Source organism: Pundamilia nyererei, unplaced genomic scaffold (assembly GCF_000239375.1).
Source record: "Pundamilia nyererei isolate P.nyererei 1_Seehausen unplaced genomic scaffold, PunNye1.0 scaffold00061, whole genome shotgun sequence".
Classification (NCBI taxonomy): Eukaryota; Metazoa; Chordata; class Actinopteri; order Cichliformes; family Cichlidae; genus Pundamilia; species Pundamilia nyererei.
In genome coordinates this window covers 1,082,826-1,098,657 of record NW_005187462.1, presented here as the reverse complement: position 1 = coordinate 1,098,657, position 15,832 = coordinate 1,082,826, and the positions used below count along the sequence as shown (strand labels likewise).

General features: G+C 43.7%; 1 protein-coding gene across 4 annotated transcripts in view; it reads left to right on the top strand.

Annotated features, from left to right (window-relative positions):
• ttll7 (tubulin tyrosine ligase-like family, member 7) overlaps positions 1 to 15,052 on the top strand; it is an 84,606-nt gene extending 69,554 nt beyond the window's left edge. Inside the window, exons 19-23 of one of the 4 annotated variants that reach the window (XM_005734925.1) lie at positions 1,893 to 2,053; positions 7,350 to 7,523; positions 8,732 to 8,832; positions 12,306 to 12,410; positions 13,235 to 13,297. In XM_005734925.1, coding sequence (XP_005734982.1) covers positions 1,893 to 2,053; positions 7,350 to 7,523; positions 8,732 to 8,832; positions 12,306 to 12,388 — 519 coding nt within the window. In that variant the 3' untranslated portion in view covers positions 12,389 to 12,410; positions 13,235 to 13,297. Of the gene's footprint in view, positions 1 to 1,892; positions 2,054 to 7,349; positions 7,524 to 8,731; positions 8,833 to 12,305; positions 12,411 to 13,234 lie in introns of all 4 variants that reach the window. The other 3 variants (XM_005734927.1, XM_005734928.1, XM_005734926.1) reach the window with 3 other exon arrangements.
• The last annotated feature ends 780 nt before the right edge of the window (positions 15,053 to 15,832 follow it).

Below are 15,832 nucleotides of genomic sequence, written 5' to 3'. Positions count from 1 at the left end.
GTGTTAGAGCCAGATGTGAAATGGCATGTGAGAGCAAGCAAAGGTTGCGCTGTTTCCTAAAGCCAGGCCCAGTTTGTTCGTGTCAGTAAAAAAAGATAAAAATAGGTGCAACTACCAGTAGAAGTAAAGGTTACTAAATCAGTTTGTGCGCTTACGTATTTTGCACCTTGAGAAAGGAACTCCCAGAAATACATATACGAAAAAGTCGCAAATGGGCTTTTTTACACCAAACCTCTTAATCTGTGCAGACGTCCACATTTCAGGAGATCTGAGCGAGGTCACCTGACTCGTCATTCATAGAACAGTTTGGCTCCAGGTCTGTATCCGCTCCCGTTGTTTTGTTTCAAATTGTCACTTTCTGGTGGATTTAGGGCCAACTGAGTATCACTGCTTATGGGAGCAGACAAGAAGGCAATCCCAGCAAACAACAAGAGACGGTTGCAAAAAAGAGGTTATAAAAAGTAAAGTTGTAGCTTTTTTTTCCATCTGCAAAGACAGACGGAAATGTGGACTTTTGAATTCCAGAGAGCAACGTCCCAAAACCTGATCTTTGTCTAGTTATTAGAACTTTTTAAAAATACTCGTCAAAATACTAATCAGTACCTCACACACTGTTGTCAGAGGCGTCATTCTTGGACATGTTAATCCTGGAACTGTAAAACAAAAAGATCCCCGTTTTTCTTTTGCCACCTGCATAAATTGCCTGCCCTTGCCGGCGCCGGGTCTGCGCTGTCACCTTGTACAGAATGGACGTTGTTAAAACCGGCGAATGTGACAAAGATGTCACCTCTCCTACCTGTTTCTCTGAAAGCTTTTGTACAACTTTTAAAGCACGAAAAATAACCTCGAAATCAAACTTCAGAGAGCGAGAGAAAAAAATAAGACGAGCATGAAGATCATTACCATGTCAGACAGTGAGAGGCAGACACACCAAATAGGATGTAAACAAAACACAAGAGGGGACAAGACATGTAATGGCATCCAGTAGGCGTGTCAGTAATGATGTGATCTCTCAGCCAGTGCTTTCTGCACAACTGCGCTTGGCCGTGTTGTGGGCTGCGGTGGTGCGAGCTGATGTTTTATTTGGAGTGGAGCAGCCTAATGAGCAGCAGGCAGAGGTCAGGAACATAGCGCCCACCGCTCTGCTATCTGATTACCATACCAAAACATATCTGTGTGTGTTTACTCATCTATCAGTTTGGCTGAGTGTGTATGCATGTCTCACTCGCCTCATATTGCTGTTGGGAAATCTGCCTCTTCGCATCCCAAACACACATGCACACACACACCGTCCGATGGGCACTTCAGTAATGAGGAGCGAGGAATCAAAGTCAAAAGAGCCACAGTGCTGCACTCTGAGCGGGGTGAAAAGAGAAAGAAAAGGAAGGAAGAGAAGTCAGCGAGGTGGGGAGGGATGGGAAAACGAAGAAGGGATGACGGAAGGCTGGCGCAGGTGTCCTTAGACCGCCCGGGAACTTCTGACACCTTATCTCCAAGACTGACGTTGGTGCAGCAATTAGTCCTCTGCCGTGCTCTCCACTGTCTGCCCCGGCACTTTGTGTCCTGCCTGTAGAAGAGCCTTAAAAGCACACAAATGAGAAATAGGCTGCATGTCTCTGCATGCAGTCTTGCACGAGTCCACAGGCCTGAATCCGGAGATAAACGCGCTCAAATCATTTTTATCTTTCTTTATGCACATTATGTGTATATATGCGATTGCAAGTTTGCTCTCTGTGTTGGCCTCCGTCATTGCTGATTTTAAGGCGAGATTAAAAAACGAAGGAGAAAAGAAATGACAGGTGTAGCATTACTTTTCCCTCATGTTCCCATTCAAGCCTGAGCCTCTCTGTCCTTTTCATCCCCAACTCCCGCTCACTCTCTCCATCACTCAGGTGCTGGACATTGTACGTACCAATGTGCGCTCAGTGCTGCAGCGGATCTGGAAGGAGCCGGACGTGGAGAGCCTTCACCTCTACCGGCTTTTTAATCGCGTCTTCAACAGGCTGCTGTGGAGCCACGGCCAGGGCATGTGGAACTGCTTCTCCAACACCGGGTAGGTCCAATCGGAGGCAGGTGATGGACTGGGTTCGGCCACAGTCACCCTAAATCACAGCTGTGCGGCCACAGTTGTTGCAACTGTGTGCAGTCAACTGGTCTCTGAAATTGCTTCAAAGATGGGAGCAGTTCTGGGACCAGTCGCAGTCAGTCGCTGTCATCAAACCGACTTTGATGCTTTGAGCTGTTTGATTAAAGTCAAGTTGGCATTTCTGTGTAATGTGTTTGCGATAATGCCACAATTAACTGTGATACACCTATTGCAAAACAGACAGACACGGCTTCTTACCTAAATCACTGTTTTTTCACTTTGCAAACAACAACATGTTAACATTCTTGTGCAGCTTCACTTTTCACATAGTAAATCTGCAACAGGATTTAGAGCTACACCAGTTTTTCACACTTATTATATTTCTGACTGAATATTCTGATTTCCTGTGGCTCCCCTGCTGCATTCTCGCCGCTCCATTTAAAATATTCTGGAAATGCTCCGGGCTCGAAAGCCTGAGTAAAAAAGCGAAACGACAGAGCCAAAGTTTGGGGATTTTTTGCTCACAGCTTTGAGACATCCAGCTGTGTGAATTACGGACTCCTTCCCTCTCCTTCCAAAGGAATAAACACTCAACGCGGCAACTATCACTCGCATCTTGAGTGCAAAATAAGAAATGCTTTACGGTGTTAAACTTTGTGCAAATTACAGTAAACGTTCTGCCATAAATGTTTCATTATTTCATGGAGTTTCGCTCTTTGACTCCAGCTGGTCACAATAATCTTCTGTGTTTATAAATTAAATGGAAATTAATTGCAAAGCTTGTGGCTGCCTCACACCAGGTGACCTGTGCTTCTAAAGACTGAGTTTGAGGTTTCTGCACACTGAACCTCTGGGCAACCAGTTTGTCAACGCAACTGCTTACAGTGGATCCCAGCCAGCAAAGAAATTCAATGCGATCAGTCTGTAGTGTTTGTCGGAGGCTGCTGTCCTATTTTTACTCTGCGAAAAAACGCTTTTTTCTGAAATAAAACGCTTTTCAGAAAAAAGCGTTTTATTTAAATAACAAAACACACAATGGTGGGGAGGGAAACAAAGACAAACTGGCTTCTTTTTTCTGCTGTACCCTGTTTACAGGCCGATCCAGTGTTTATCTGTCTGACACACTCGACCAAACAACAAGTTAAAAATCGTCTCTTCCAGCTGCGATGTAACGTTAAGTCTCAAATAAATAAATAAAGGAATAATCCAAAAAGTAGCTTCACTCCCTGCAAACAAAACTTAAATTCTTTGACAGGAAAACAAGCATGTTTCCTGTTTACTGCAATGTTTGCGGAGGTGGTTAACAATATTGCCGGCGGTGTTGAACATGCGTCCTGGAGGTGTGCTTGTGGCTGGTATACAAGGATATTTCCGTGACATCACTGGGCGATGCATTGTCCAGACCAGCGGATCGTCTTCTCCGTCTACGACCTCCTCGCTGAGCTAACAGTCCGTTTCTATCTGCGCCTTCGCCTCCAGTCTGTAATTGGGCAATTCGTTCGTCCATGTTTGGACTTCTTCTGTGTTCTAAACGTGCAAATCAGTCCGTGCATGATTGCATTGCTCCGTCCATCAAAAAGTCTGTGCATGTGCAAATGTATCGCCTGTTGTCGGTTATTGGACTGACGATTGTCAATTGGAAAATTTTTACATTTCACCCAAACTTATTGGAAGCGAGCTAGCTCATCCACCCTGGTGCCATTTTATATTTCCAGGTAGAAAACCTCCTAGAAAGAGACTGGATGGACAGAAACAACTTGAAGATAAGTTGCAGAAGCAAAAAAGAAAAGAAGTAATTAATTGATGAAGAAATCTCTGCACAGAATCACTAAAATCACACATCTTTTATTGAAATAAAATTCAGGTTGAAAATCTATATTTACTGACATCCATCCACTGCGTAATTTCTCTCTAAATGGGCACTAAAAAGATCAACCTCTTGAAGGCTGCATACACACCAAATATCAAAGTCAAACGTCAGTTGTGTGCATGGATCCAACAAGCAGGTTTTATTGCAGACGCACACAGAGCGGTGCTGCAACGGAGATAAACAGACAATTGTTGCTGATATTATTTCCACTGATGCTAAAATGGCTCTTTCAGCTGAGCGTGCTCCGGGGTCATGCGGAAAAAATGATCAGTAAAAACGAATCTACGCACCTCTGAATGAAACCAGCCTCGTACCTATAATGTAACATCAACGTAGACGGTAAGCAATTACTTAAATCAGGACTTAAAAAAGAGACTTTGAAAAATTGCCCGTGTTATCAAAAAGAATGAATGAATGGAAATGTTCGGGGAGTCTAATTCTTCAGAAACAACACAAACAAGTGATTACGCTGCAGGCCAATTACACTTACTTTATTCATTGCATAATGTCACTCTTCCATCTCCATAACTAGAGGTTCTTGCACTACACAATTTCCTTCATGTCCTTAAGCCCATTTTTCATCAATATATCAGTTTCACTGACAGCAGGGACAATTTGCCATTTTCTTTCAGTATGACTGCGGAAGAAATGGCAGCTGAATGACAGAGAATGAGTGACAGACCAACCAGACCTAACTGCACTTTCCTGAAAGCTTTTGGGCATGAAAGAAACATGTTAGTCTTTGTAGACAGGGTGCAGATTCAGGTCACAAATCTGGGCTGTTAATCAAGGCTTTTTCACTGGTGAGAGCAAGAAGAAAGCGAGGGGAGGGACAGAAGCAGGGGAAGGTGAATGAAGGCCTCTGAGTTCCTTCACTTTAGGTTGTTATCTGATACTCTGAAGTTTTATTGTGCCTTTATTTATTTATTTCTACGCTTCTTGAAGCGACAGAAGATGAATCCTCACAAGATGAATCACTGCGGTCACAGCTCACTTGATCATGTCAGGAAGACGCACCGTCCAGTTTCCACTTGCTTAAACACGCAAAAAGTAGACACGCTTACCTACAGTGGGAAAATACATTTTTATTCCACGAGACATGTCAGACACTTTACTTGCAGTGCAATTATTTTGTTTCCTGTAAAAGCCTGACTTGTTACCCCCTTATTCTAGTGTGCCTACATTTAAGTATTCGTAACTATAATTATGCTGTAATTTCAAATAAAATACATTGAAATTCCATTAATAACAGAGGAATTATGCCCTTAGTCGTGGGTTATATTATCAAGTGTTACTGAATTTTCATCTGTTTGAATCTCAGTGATCTCGACCTGCTGAACATTTTCCAAGTGCAATCATTTAGGAAGGAAGTCACCTACTACGTTTATTCCATAGGTGCATCTACTAGGAGGCTGAGGGGTAACGCTGGTGGCTGCCAGTATCTTTGTCTCTTCTGGGATAAAGGTGTGACTTCCTCACATCTCCTTCCTTCCATATTCCTTACAGTTCACTTGTTCAGCAGCGACTTTTCTCTTGATGCAGTGGGCTCAGAGGATGTAACCTAAGTCGCTGCTCTAAGTTCTCCATTTGTCCCTTCTCAATTAAGGGAGACTGGGGAGGAGAGTGAGAAGGTGATGGAGATTAAGGGGTTGATACGCAGTGAGAGAAGAAAGACAGCAGCTGGACAACTCCAAACTTTTGTTTGCAGGAATTTGACCGATGGCTGTCCACGTTTCAGGTCTTAAAGAGCCCTGAAGATGATGCAAATTAGTCCACCGACCATTCACACAAAATCTTCCCCGCAGCGTGGTGCAGAGGTGTGGAGGGCTGAGTGTGTTTGTTTGTGCGTTAAAATGTTGCCACAGTCAATAACTCTGCTCCCTCCTTCAGTTTAAAATCGAATTTTAACTTCCACTACTGATTGCAGCTTTCCTTACAAACTACTGTATACGGGGATCCACTGAAACTCTGCCTGGTGTACTAAATAATATGTAGTAATGATTCTGGACACACAGCCTCTATTCATTCACTCGACTGACCACTTCTGCTCTCGCTTTTTCTCATCCGTCTGTCCCAGTCTGAACGTGGCGTTTACAGACAGTAACCGATAATTCCTGCTGTATTTCTGAAAGTAAGCAAACATTTTATTTTTTTTATTTTTACTGTGTGATCGCACAGTCAGTCTCAGGCCGGCTAAAACGCTCCGAGTGCTCGACCAATCAAACATTTTTTATCGCTTCAAGCTCCAACCCCAGAGGACCTGAACTTTCAGAAAATACTACCTTCCCAGGGCTTTTAGGGGGCTAAACTAATTACCCCAGAACTTAATTTAGACCTGGTTCCCTGTGGTTGAAACATGTTGAATTCCTTCAAAAAGCGCTGCTCCCTGGTGAAAGCTCCCGTTTTATGGAAGTGTGGCTGGAGAAAAAGTGGAGGAGCGACCGAGTGAGAAAGAGACGGTAAAAAGAGAGCAGAGAGATTGGGCAGAAGGGCTATTGGCTCATGTGGCTCATGAGGATTAGCCAACCCTAGCCTCAGCCACCCCCATCATGCTGCACCCCGTCCAGCTTTTGTCTGATCACAGCCTGCCCAGGATCATCCAGCTAGCTTGCTAGCCTATCGTCTGGCCCCTCCCTACAGCGGGCCACGGCCCCAACACGGATGAACCCAACAGGGGGCCCTGATATCACATGGAGACAGTGAAGCGGCGCACCTCGGATAGCACACGCCAAATCCAAGGGGAAGCGCTCCCCCCGCAACCTCCTCTCGGTCTGTTGTTTGATATTTTATCTGAGGGACTTAACAACAATCAAACAGCCTCGCAGCTATTGTTGCTGATGAATTCAACAGGCTTTGAAAACGACTTTGAGGAAGAGAATGGAAACGCACACTGTTTTGAACCCTTTCAGAGGAGCCACCCCCACCTCCCAAGAAGTGAAACGGGGTAGACATCAAAAGTACCCCCCGGGGTTGTGTTCCTCAGTTGTTGAGGCTCTCTCACAGTCAGGGGTATGTCCGGGGTTGTAAAGGGGGTTAACTGTACCAGGATTTGTTTTATCCCCCTCAGTGTGTCTGTCTTCCTGTATGTCTGCGCTGTGTACGTACGCATGGAGAGGGCAAGGCTGCGTGTTTGTATGTGGTTATCATGCGTACACGAGACACTGTACATTAAAATGATACTTTTTAGATGCCATTGACATCCAGCTGGTAATTTTGTGCCTGGAGGGAGACCGAATCGGCTCGACAAAGACTTATAGGGAACTAATTTAACAACAACGCTGTCATTACATTGTGCAAGCAACATTGACTTCATAACGATGAGTTAAAGCGAAAAAGAAGAATTTAAATATATATATGTGTGTGTGTGTTAAACTACTTCTCTCTGCTCTGCAGTTCATCTTGGGAGACCATCTTCAGCAAGAGCAGTGAGGTGGTGTCACCCCAGGAGCTGCAGTGCTGTCGCAGGCTGGTCCAGCTGTGCCGAGACTGCCTGTTGGTCGTCTACAAGTTTGTCTCAGAGTCTCGCGGTTCTTTGACCGGACTCAGCCCGGAGTGGGATGACACCAGGTGAGATGGACATCCGAGCATTTCAGCCGTATTTTTGAAAGATTCTTCTAGCTTCCCGCTGCCACAGAGAGCTAATTATCCATCCTCCATACTGTATAAGATCTGAGGGTGTTCAAATGTCATAGGTATCCTCGTGCACAATGTTGAGATTAACTCCTGCAAAGAAAATTGAATTGAACTGTTTAAAAAAATGGTAATGGATTGGTCCAGGAGGCATCTTTAGAAATGGGTCTCAAATTCATTATTATTACAGTTAATTACCAGCAACAGTTTAGCCATAATGGTATCGCAACAAATTAAAGGAATTAGACATTATTTGCTCTGCACATCTCTCCACTGGGCTTCTGAACAAAGACACTTATTTCAGTGTCTTCCTCCAATATTTAGGTGTAGCTGGAAACTTGTTAAAGCACCTATTAATAAACTCACAACTCTGACAAAAACCACTGAAACTGATTAAAGTCACTGATACAGACAGAAAAAGAATTTCCAGCCCTATCATCATTATACCTCTGTCAGAAAACATTTGCTCTCTCGCCTCCGCAGAGCCTTAAAGACATCATCTTCATTAGGAGACCCTGATAAAAACAAACAAGCAAAAAAAAATCAGCCTCATTCTGTTTTTTAAGGTTGATCCCCGCAGGAGACAGCAGCTTGGGTTTGTAATGAGTGAACTTTTAAATCACATATGCTTTGGGCTGGCAGACAGGGAGGGAGCTGGGTCGGCAGTGGGAGAGAGGGAGTGTGCTGTTAACAGGAAATAATGGCCCACAGATTAGCGCTCAGGTTAGCCCGGGGCCCCTCGAGGCCTGCTTAATTCAATTAGACCCCAGATGAGCCTGTGCAGCAAATGACCTTACGAGAGAGAGCTCCTTATTTCCTGGGGCCTCACTTTACATGATTCATAACTCTTGCACATATTTTAACAGGCTATCACTTTGCACCTACTGTATAAAAACCTCAGCTGTTAAAAAAGTATTAAGGGTTTGTGTATGGTTGAAGAGCCGGTTTAGGTTTTGACTATGCTGCTCATGTTTTTTCTTAACTCAGTTTGTTCAGATGTGATAACGCGATGAAATAACTAACAACTAGAATTCATAGCTCCATCAAGCCCAGTGTGTCCATATACTCGCTGTAGGTATCCTTTAAGCACGCGTTGGTGTGTCTCTCCCTATTTCTTGTGTCTATATATGTCTGTGTAAAAAAAGCTTCCCATTTGCTGCTGGACCAACCTCTACCCATGGCTCCACTCCTGCTGCTGTCGCTGCCGCTTCCTCCTCCTCCTCCGTCTCTTCGCCCCTCGATGCAGGTCTCTGCTTGGTTTAGTTCTGCTAAACCCCGCCCCCCTCCCTTTCCCCACCATCTTCCAGCACTGTCCCTACTCACTGCTTTCTGCTGCCTCCACCACCCTCACAGCTGTAACACAGGCTTGATCCCACTTGCCCAGAGATGGTTGTTTTGGCTGCACAACCAACAGTCTAGCATGGTCTCCTCTTCTGTCCCTCACTAGCATTTAACAAATAAGCCACGCTGAGATTAATTGATACGGCAAAAGAACAGGATGTGTTTTAAATGCTCAAATAGAGCAAAACGGTGACAAAGTGTGTTCAGAGGGAAAGAGGCGTATTCAGACTGTTTGGAGCGCTGCTGGTCAACCCCGCAACCATTCGGCCAGCTTGCAGCGCATCATCCTTTTTTAACCACATGCTTTACAACTGCGCCTTTCACTCAGTGCTTTTTATCAAGAGCATCTCACCCCGAGTGCATTTTCAGTACGAGTGGCCTCGGCGGGAGCCGAGCGTCTCACCTGCACCGCATCAGTGCCATGATTAACCCGAAGCACCCCTCTCTTCTTGTCACAAGAAGGCAGACATTGGCTCGGCTTCACATGGCGTGGCTTGCAGTTTCACGGCACAAGTGGCTCGCATCTCTCCATCAGGCATGCAGGGGACAGTTGCAACCCACCACCACTTCAGATAGCTGAGAAGCAATTAGGATTATTTTGTCATTGATGCATAAGCTTTTTATGAGAGGGTAAATTGTGTGTGTATGAGAGCGCGTGGGTGTGCATGCACATGTCATGTGACTGTTACACAACGATCATCAGTCCCTCTTCAGTAACTCGCACTCCACTAACCTCCAACTACTTTTCCTTTGCTCTGTTCCCATCCAGCTGCACAGGAAATTTGGAGGATATGTCACTGTTTGGTTTATCTGTTTTTAAAGCAACATCTTCCACAAAAAGTGGAATTCACGCTAAACTTTGGAAGCTGCTTGCTTTTGTTTTCTTGGTGATGCGACATCAGCTGGACTAAACACACTGCATCTTTGCATGGCAGACAGATTGTGGATTTTGCTTAAATGAATATTTGCATCACACAAGTAATGACCATTATACCTAAACATTAGAATGTGGTTAATGGCTGCTTTAATCGAGACTTTTAATAAATACATTGTTACTAATTACTTTACAATAATAAACTGAAGCTCTCAGAACTTTTCAGGCCTGAATTAGAAAAATGAAATACACTCATCCACCTGCTGTTGTCAAAGACTGCAACACTGCAGTACAATAAGACCATATTCATTATTGACACTCATATTTCTTATTCCTCAAAGGCTTTTAAGGACATGTTTTTCATAGAACGATCCATTTGTATTGGGCTTTCCTTTTTAAATCTTATAGATGCTATGATGGCCTCAAACAGTTTGCTGTGCAACATTTAAATGAGTTTTGTACTGTAAATTCAACCCACTGTCTCATGTGCGTGCACACACATACACCAGCCTTTGTCACACATCAGCGTTGATCGGGTCCACGGGGTCTCCATTGTTGACCACACCTGCCTGCTCGAGTTCAAGCATCCTCCCCGTGAGAAGTGCCCCGATCAGGTGTGTCAACAGCCTGGCGGGGTTATAGGCAAGTCCTTCGTCCTGTGTGGGCAGATGAGAAGAAGTAGCCAAATAGCCCCACTAATGACTTTCTTGTTAAGCTTGGAATTGCTGTCAATACCCAAAGACAATTTTCCCATGATGACAAAAGTTTCAGATCCTATTAACTTTCATTTGTCTGAAAACTGTGGCAGTAATTAGGGTTAATTGGGGTGTGGAGCTGAATGAGGGCTGCAGATAACCTTCAAGCCTCTTTAGTACCTCTTATTTCTGATTGCATCAGCTATCGCAGCAGTCTCCTTCTCCTTCCTCAGTCATGGTGTTTTGTTTTGTCGGGGCCTCTGTCATTTCACTGCGGCAGTCGAATTTTGATGGAGGACTTAAGATCGGCCTGTCAGGAGGAACTGCACTAGATTGTAGCATTGCATGTATGGATTGGTGCATAGAGTGTGTGCCTGTCAACTGATGAATTGAAGTAAAGCACAAGTGCATGAATGAGCCGCAACCCACTGGCTTTCAAGCATGCACATTGTTGCCAAGACCTTCTTAACAATCAAACAGAGGACAAACCTGGAAGAAGCTGAACGAGGGTCCAATTAAATGCAGCCTGCAGAGATGACAGCCATTTGGACATGAGAAGATCCCCCCCTCATCTCACCCCATCTCACCCCTTGCCAGTATCACCACAGTGATTCTTTTTATGAGCTGAATATTCTCAAAGTGACTAGCCGAGGATCTCAGAGAACACACACTTGGCCCCTAATGAATGTTCAGTATTCAATTTTCTTATCTTTTTTTCCTCCCTCGTGTCTTTTCTTGGAGTTTACAGCAAAAACTTTGGAAACGAACTGAAGCGTGACACTGCAAAGCTACAGAATTCCCGGTGGATGTAGGGTGAATCTTTACATGTTTTAAGGTGTCGAGCACAGAGAGGAGAAACATAAGTAAAGCAGGAGTTAATCCAAAGGGTGGCACCCAACACCGTGCTATAAAATCGGCTCTTTTAAGAGCGCACTTTGAGCTACCTGCTGGGAACGTATGTGAAAGGCCGAGAGCAGAGCGTATCCTGCAAACCTCTCTGGGGTTTAAGTGGAGAACTTCGAGATGAAGTGTCGGACTGAGCCATTGTTCAGCCGAGTCCAGTCACAGATGAAGATGATGTGCTGGAGGGATACCTGCGGCCCACTTGAAGCCGTTTCAAGGACACTCTCATTGGAGTAAATCAAGTTAATTTGAATCCCTCCTAACTCTCCTGGGTCTGGGGCTGTGTTGAAACAGATGCCCTTAGCGACATGCTTTTTTTTTTCCTCCCCTTTTCCGGTCGACTTCAGAAGAAGCTGCTCAGCTAATTTGTCCAAGAGCTATTTCACAAGAAACGAGGGCTGTCAGAGAAAAAGTGTGCTATCGCTGCTCTGGCTTAAAAGGAGATATTATTTCTTCGCTCTGTAATCCTCAGCGCCAGTGGCTCCCTTTTGATTAGATTGTCACATCTTAAGAGCTTCCATGGGGACCGTTCCCTTTGACCATTGTACTCATTTAACTAAACGAATATTAGATGTATTTTTATTATTAGCTTAGGATTTTTGCCACGGATATAGCAATAAGATCGCATAATGTCTCATCTCACAATATGAATGTGTGCTGGGAAAGCCCATAAATGTAAATCTTGTTCTAAGCGATCAGTCTAGAAGAATCCAAGCATCCCGTCTCATGTCTTCTGAACGCTACCCTAACATTTGCATAACCTTCAGTTAACCTTGTCCAGGATCCCGATCATCTCATCTGACATTTCTCTGACAACCATACCTGACTCATTTCCCTTAACTAAGGAAGATGGAAGCGGGGTTCAGCCCTCGCCTTGACTCAACCTGACACTGGTCTCATTCTCAGGTACTGGAACGCTGTTAGCAGGAGCTGCCTCACTGCTCTGTCTCGGTGGAAGGTGTCATAGAAAAGTCTTAGAAAGGTACTGACGTCTGTGCCTCGGAATGATAGGTGAGGATTTTATGTTCATGATACCAAATAATGTAAGGATCAAAGCTGAAAACCCCCAAAAAACAGTTGTACTGAGAGAAAAGACAGTCGGTATGAGGTCCATGATTTATTACTGTACGAGCAGATGCATAATTACTGCACATAACCTAATTAAACAGGACCGCAGCTAAGAGCTCTGTGTGTATGATACTTTAGATTTGGTACATTACACAAAACTGGAGCTGAAAAGATTAAAAGATTAGAACATAAATCATTATTTTGATAAATGCAAGAATCGCCAAGCAAAGAGAAGAAAGCCAAATGTTTATTATTTTCATCTTTTTCAATGTGAAGATTTTTTTATTTGTTTGTTTTGGTTAAATGTGATTTAAAAAAGACTATTTGGGGCTTTTTGGACAAACAAAACCAAACATCTGAAGATGCCATCTTGGTCCGTGGTGATATGTACAACTGGCGCTTTTTACTTTCTTCTGGAATTTTCTAAAAAAAATAACGTAGCTGTTTTAACAAGTGCTGCAGTTCATACGGATCTCACAAGTCTGCAGTTTTTCATTTTTTCGGCTCTTTTCCCTTTTCTTTCCTTTCCTTTTCTTTCCTTTTCTTTTTTTTAATCTTCAAACTTCCAAGCAAATATTAAAGTTGAATTGTGCAAATGGAGATGGTCATAAGTGGTAGAACCATTAATGAAAAGTTGGCTATATGCTGTCTCAGTGCCTACTCAGGCGCCCCGACCTCTAAATTGCGACCTTTGCATGACTAATCCTCTCATTATGTTCATCCTCTCTCCTAATCCCTCCGTCCCTCGCTCTTGTCCGTCTGTCCAGGTATCTGCTGCCAGTGACCTCCCAGTTCATCATGAAGTGGCCTTCGTCCAGCTTTGGCAGCATCTCCTCAGCCGTGCCACGCTCCCGTAACCTTTTTGCCGCCAGGATGGGCCACTTCTGAGGTCACCGTGGCAACCCTGGCCTTTTGACCTCCCCTCTCCTCCCCAACCTCGCCTCCCTTGACTTTTTTAGCCAAACCCAGATCTTAGGTGTCCTGGTATAGATCTGAATTTGGTGCTGCTCTGGACCCCAGGTTGGGGCCTGGTTTTGGCCCAGTCTCCTTGTGGAAGATCAACAAAGCAAGGCTGGATGATTTGGGATCGCTAAAGGGAGCTGCTCACTCTGCTCAGCAGACCACCATTACCCTCGGTCCCCTCCCTCTAGCCCCTCGAATGCCAGGCGATGGGCTTGCCCCGCGTTTCTCATTGTAACTGCTGTATTATACTCACTGTACAGTTACAAGTCATGGTACTGTAAAAGAAAAGAATAACAAACACTAAAACGATGCAAGGATTATTTATTTATGTACTTATTTATTTTCTAAGGTTTTTCCATGACTGCAGTGAATGCTGATGCATAATGCACATGGACTAACAAAGCTATCCATCATTTAAATTAAAAAAAGTGGATGTACAAAACTTATTTTTGCCGACTATAATCAGTTATTTTGTTTCCATTTTCTGAAATGTTGAAATGTTATTTATTTCGTAACTTATAAGAGAGGCTTTATGTTAACAACGGTCACTTTATGTTCTTGCTTTTGGAGGTTTTTTGCAGTCCAGATGTGGTGCCCGGAGGACCCGAAAACGGGTCGCCTTTTGAATGCTAACGCTTCATGTTTTCCCTGTGTGATATTATTAAGTGCAGCACTATTGAGCAACACAACGGTTAGAATGTCAGTGTAGTAAAGCCGAGCCTGTTTGCCTCTTTAGAGAATGAGACGACTTTAATGCCACAGCATCAAGAGCCAAACCTCTCAGAGAGCGCACACCAGTTCCTAATATGCACTTTGCAGTTTGTAACAGAGAGAGAAACGTGGCTGCACATTAGTAGTGCTTGCATGCCTAGATTTTAGTCCCTTTAGACTCTGATGTAGTGGTTAGACAAAGGAGCTGCGTTTGGAATATACTTGAAGTTCTGCGTTGACATTAATTATTCTCATCTTCTTTGTGTTTGGCTGCACTGAAAAGAAGACACTTCACTTTTATATTTGTCGTCTCGAGTTTGGATGCGTTAGGGATGACGAGGATCTGTTGCACGATTTAGAGATTGTTCGACACGCTGAATTACTTGGCTGATCTGTTCAGATGTATTGTACTGTAACAGCAGAGATTTGGCTGGGATGAGCAGCTACAGCCCCCCCCCAACACCCACCACCGCACTGTAGTTGAGTGCTCGGGATTTCACAGATGTGCCAATAATACGCACGTCTGCATCATGTGTTGGTTGACTTTTATTTAAGGTTAATGTGTCATGAACTACTGTAAGCCTTCGGTTAAATGATTAAATGTTAATAGGGAGAAACATTGTGTCCATGTTTCGTAGTTTACTATGTGTACTAGCCCATGAGTTGATAACTAGAATTTCAAAGATGGTAGTCTGTACGCTACGGTGCGTTTTGTAACAGTTTTGACTAACAAGTGTAGCAGCAATGCTGCGCTAAATCTGCTCAAACTGAACTCTCCCCTCGTCCCCAGCATCCGTTCACAATGCCAAACATTTTTATTTTGCCTGATTGATTTGTCTTATTTAAGAGCCGGACTTTTTCATTGGAGGTATGAGATTTTTAATTTTACATAGCAATAAAATATTTAAACAAACTGATTTCACCTTTTTTCTCATTCATTAATATTATTATTACTTTTTTACACTATTTTAAAAAGTGGCAGTGTAGTTACAGATTGTGCTCTGCTTTCCTTTTCAATCAAATGTAGCCTTGGTGCTGAATTGGAAAAATGACAGAGAACGCAGATTAAATGGAAGATTGTGAAAAGGAGACGAAAAGTAAGCCGAGTATGACTTCCATTTTAAAAAAGAAAATGTGAAGAGGAGTTTCGCTTTTACGACCCCGTCTGCAAACCCTTGAAAGCCACATGAAAATGGGAAATAGATGCAAAGTCAATATTTGTTATGACCACCAATTCAATTCAGTTTGTTTTATAGCACCAAATCAGAACAGCTTTGTAATGTGACAATTCTACAATAATAAAGAGAAAACCCCAAAATCAGATGACCTGCTACGAGCCAGCACTCGGCAACAGTGTGAAGGAAAAACTGCCGTTTGACAGGAAGGAACCTCCGGCAGAACCAGGCCCATCGGCCACAAAGAGTCCTCCAGGCTTCTCGAAGGACATTCAAAGCTCTTCTTTGGATGTTGCTGCCTTTTGTTCCAGTCTCTGTCGAGATGACCTTTCATCGCTGCTTCGATAATGTTGAGGTCTGGGCTAATCCATGACTGATAGTGCTCCATTTCTACCCATTTATGCATTTACTGCAGTGGCTGAAAAATGAAAACTTTAATCTGATGGCACTTTTTTCTTAAACTCAGCAGATCCCCAACACCACAGGCTGAAATGCAGTTCCAAGCCATGACAGAGC